Source organism: Orcinus orca, chromosome 19 (assembly GCF_937001465.1).
Source record: "Orcinus orca chromosome 19, mOrcOrc1.1, whole genome shotgun sequence".
In the NCBI taxonomy this organism is placed as follows: domain Eukaryota; kingdom Metazoa; phylum Chordata; class Mammalia; order Artiodactyla; family Delphinidae; genus Orcinus; species Orcinus orca.
Genome location: NC_064577.1, coordinates 28,879,466 through 28,882,770, shown reverse-complemented (window position 1 = coordinate 28,882,770; position 3,305 = coordinate 28,879,466). Strand labels below are relative to the sequence as shown.

The window sequence follows — 3,305 nt, the reverse complement described above, 5'->3', positions numbered from 1 at the left end:
AAAATATTTACAAAATTTTCGTTAAAGAAACCTCTCCTCCTCCTGCATTGTATTAGCTTGATGCAAATAAGGTTAGGCTCCTTCCCGTCCCGACTCTTTAAGTCCTGATAGGGACCAGTGCAATTCATTTGCATTGACTTTCTATTGTAGAGCTTTGAAACCAAGGGAAGGATCCAAACATAGCTCCATTTTATCCAATCAGAAGAGCCGCTTAGTGCTAAACTCTGATTCGTCCATTCCGCTTTCCATTTATCCAATCATTAGGCCACTTTAACAGCCAATCAGTGGTCTAGATGTCCGCCAATCAGCGAACGGGGCCGAAGCACGGCCTTTGTGTCGGGGGATGTCAGCGCGTCGGCGAAAGGGTCAGCCAATAGAAAAAGTCGTTGGTGTATGCAAATTAAGGTCCTATTACGCAGAGACGCAGCGTGAAGCGTGAGTATAAAAACGGAGGTATAGGGGGGGCCTGGAACGCAGAGCGGTTTGGTCGTTAGTCGGAGGAGCTTCTTCCGTTAGTTCGGCGACTGCGGCTCTTCATTGGGCAGCAGGAGCGGCGCGGCTGTCGGAGAAGCGGCGTAGAACTTAGGCATTGGGTAAGTGTTCTTGGGTTTACGCGTGACATGAGGCCCTGTCAGCCGTTGATGTCGCGGGCCGCGGCCGTTGAGAGCGGAGTGCCGGCTGCTGCGGGCTGCCCAGGCTGCTTGCTGGCGCCGGCGTGGGGACGGGTGGTTTTCCCTTGGGGCTTCGTTCCGGAACCATGTCTCCGCCTCTTTCCCGCTGGTGATTCAGAGGTCCCGACGCCGGGTTCCGGGCAGCCGGGCCTCCGCCCGTCGAGGAGGGGAAGTGACTCCTCCCCGCGCTCCCCCTCCCGGGGGAGGCTGCTGCTACTTGCAGCCTGAGTCATTAGGGGAGGGGGAGGAGGCGGCAGCCCTCGGCCATCTGCCGCCCGCCTTGGGGTGGGAGGAGGCGGGAGGGTAGGGGCGCCGGGCGTCCCGCCCCCCGCAGCCCGGGAGGCGAGCGCCGCGGCCCCGGAGTCAGGGATTTGTTCCGCAGGTGAAAGAACATGGCCCGAACCAAGCAGACCGCTCGTAAGTCCACGGGTGGCAAAGCGCCCCGCAAACAGCTGGCCACTAAAGCCGCCAGGAAAAGCGCCCCCTCTACCGGCGGGGTGAAAAAACCTCATCGCTACAGGTAGGCAGCGCGGCAGGAAAACAATGACTCGGCGGCGCGCCGCGAGCGGGACGCTTCCTGCTGCTTGATCAGCGCTCTCGGTTAACCGGTGTCCCTTTACGCCCTCCTCTTCGCTTCAGGCCCGGGACCGTTGCGCTTCGAGAAATCCGTCGTTACCAGAAATCCACCGAGCTTCTGATCCGGAAGCTGCCTTTCCAGAGGTTGGTGAGGGAGATCGCCCAGGATTTCAAAACCGATTTGAGGTTCCAGAGTGCCGCCATTGGTGCGCTTCAGGTGAGGTGGTCGAGGCTGCGTGTGGCAGGGGCGGAGGGCTTGCGCGCGGTTCTCCTCGGAGAGAGTTAATAGTGTGGCTCTTGTCCTCAACAGGAGGCTAGTGAAGCGTACCTGGTGGGTTTGTTTGAAGATACTAATCTGTGTGCCATCCACGCTAAGAGAGTCACCATCATGCCCAAAGACATCCAGTTGGCTCGCCGGATACGGGGAGAGAGAGCTTAAGTGAAGGCAGTTTTTATGGTGTTTTGTAGTAAATTCTGTAAAATACTTTGGTTTAATTTGTGATTTTTTTGTAAGAAATTGTTTATAATATGTTGCATTTGTACTTAAGTCATTCCATCTTTCACTCAGGATGAATGCGAAAAGTGACTGACTGTTCACAGACCTCAGTGATGTGAGCACTGTTGCTCAGGAGTGACAAGTTGCTAATATGCAGAAGGGATGGGTGATATTTCTTGCTTCTCATGATGCATGTTTCTGTATGTTAATGACTTGTTGGGTAGCTATTAAGGTACTAGAATTGATAAATGTGTACAGGGTCCTTTTGCAATAAAACTGGTTATGACTTGATCCAAGTGTTTAACAATTGGGGCTGTTAAGTCTGACCATACATCACTGTGATAGAATGTGGGCTTTTTCAAGGGTGAAGATACAAGTCTTAACCACAGTGTAACTTACAGTTTCCTTATTAAAAAAAAAAAAAAGTAAACCTGGCAGCTATAGAATACACTATGTGCATTTATAATAGCTATTTTATATATTGTAGTGTCAACATTTTTAAATTAAATGTTTTACATTCACATGTGGTGGGGAGTCTTGTCATTAAGGTGTGTGTAACATAGAGTCCGGTTGGTTTTCTCCTAACTAGACTGCACTTGTTTTTCATACGTAGTAAGATGCTTTGTGCATTATACCTTGCATAAGTCCTCATTCTACCACATGTTAACTAATCCTCTAGCTGATAATGCAGACACTAACGGGGGGATTTATTTATAAGGGCTCTAGAATATAATACAAGTTATTCACACCAGCATCATCTGTTACTAATATAGTAGTTAGTGCAGCTTTTCTTTGTGTTGTGGTTGGTCTCATAACTAGGTTGAGTTTTTCTCTACCAGGAGGGAACAATACCGAACTTCTTTTCCTTGTGGAGTTTGTATTATAATAACCCTTAGGGTAAACTTGCTGTGGGGGAGGGACACACAGCTTCAGCTCATGGAACCTCTGCCGGTTAAAATGGTGTCATCTGGTATAAGGTCCTGGGAAAAATCACTTCATAGAGATGCTTTCCAAGTGGTTTTCAAACTTATTCTTCTATTGAAGTTTTTAGGTCAATTATGTATGTTGACTAAATTTACAAATAAACTTGTTTATCCAACTAAGTGTCAAAAACCTAAATTGAATGTTGAAAGCTTAATACATCTTTTATCTAGGTCCTTTAAGTTTATTTCAGGTTTTGCTTGGTAGACAAAGGAAGCATTTATTTGCAGAAATATTTCTACAAAGCATGTAAAGAGCTCTCTGCTCTATAAAAATGCCATGACAGCTGTATATGCAGTGTGGGCTTAAGATTGTATTAATATGATTCTCCCCCCTGCCCCTCTGTTGTGAAGGAAAGTAAATTTCTTTGAAATTCCAGGACTCAAATTTGGCGTCTGTTCCTGAACCTGTTTGTGAAGCACGTTTATAGATCTCTTCATAAAGTGAGTTATTTTAAGACAAGCCCACAGGTATAGAATCTTTAGTTTAAGCCGCCTTTTCAGTATGAAACTAGTGTTCTTGACCAATGATGGCCACCAGTGAAGCATAGTATGTCAGCGGGACATGGGCACAAGAACCAC

General features: G+C 47.8%; 1 protein-coding gene across 1 annotated transcript; it reads left to right on the top strand.

The window, feature by feature from the left end:
* The first annotated feature begins 443 nt into the window (after positions 1–443).
* LOC101274043 (histone H3.3A) lies at positions 444–3,105 on the top strand. Its single transcript, XM_004275483.4, has 4 exons — positions 444–593; positions 1,054–1,191; positions 1,311–1,464; positions 1,558–3,105. The coding sequence occupies exons 2-4, from the start codon at positions 1,064–1,066 to the stop codon at positions 1,684–1,686; spliced, it is 411 nt and encodes a 136-aa protein (XP_004275531.1). The 5' UTR covers positions 444–593; positions 1,054–1,063; the 3' UTR covers positions 1,687–3,105.
* Positions 3,106–3,305: the final 200 nt, after the last annotated feature.

Bases quoted from the DNA above. Each gene is read 5' to 3' on its own strand.
- LOC101274043 (XM_004275483.4), top strand. From the start codon at position 1,064: ATGGCCCGAACCAAGCAGACCGCTCGTAAGTCCACGGGTGGCAAAGCG. The intron at 1,192-1,310 runs GTAGGCAGCGCG...TCTTCGCTTCAG, and splicing joins AAAAAACCTCATCGCTACAG to GCCCGGGACCGTTGCGCTTC. The intron at 1,465-1,557 runs GTGAGGTGGTCG...TGTCCTCAACAG, and splicing joins CCGCCATTGGTGCGCTTCAG to GAGGCTAGTGAAGCGTACCT.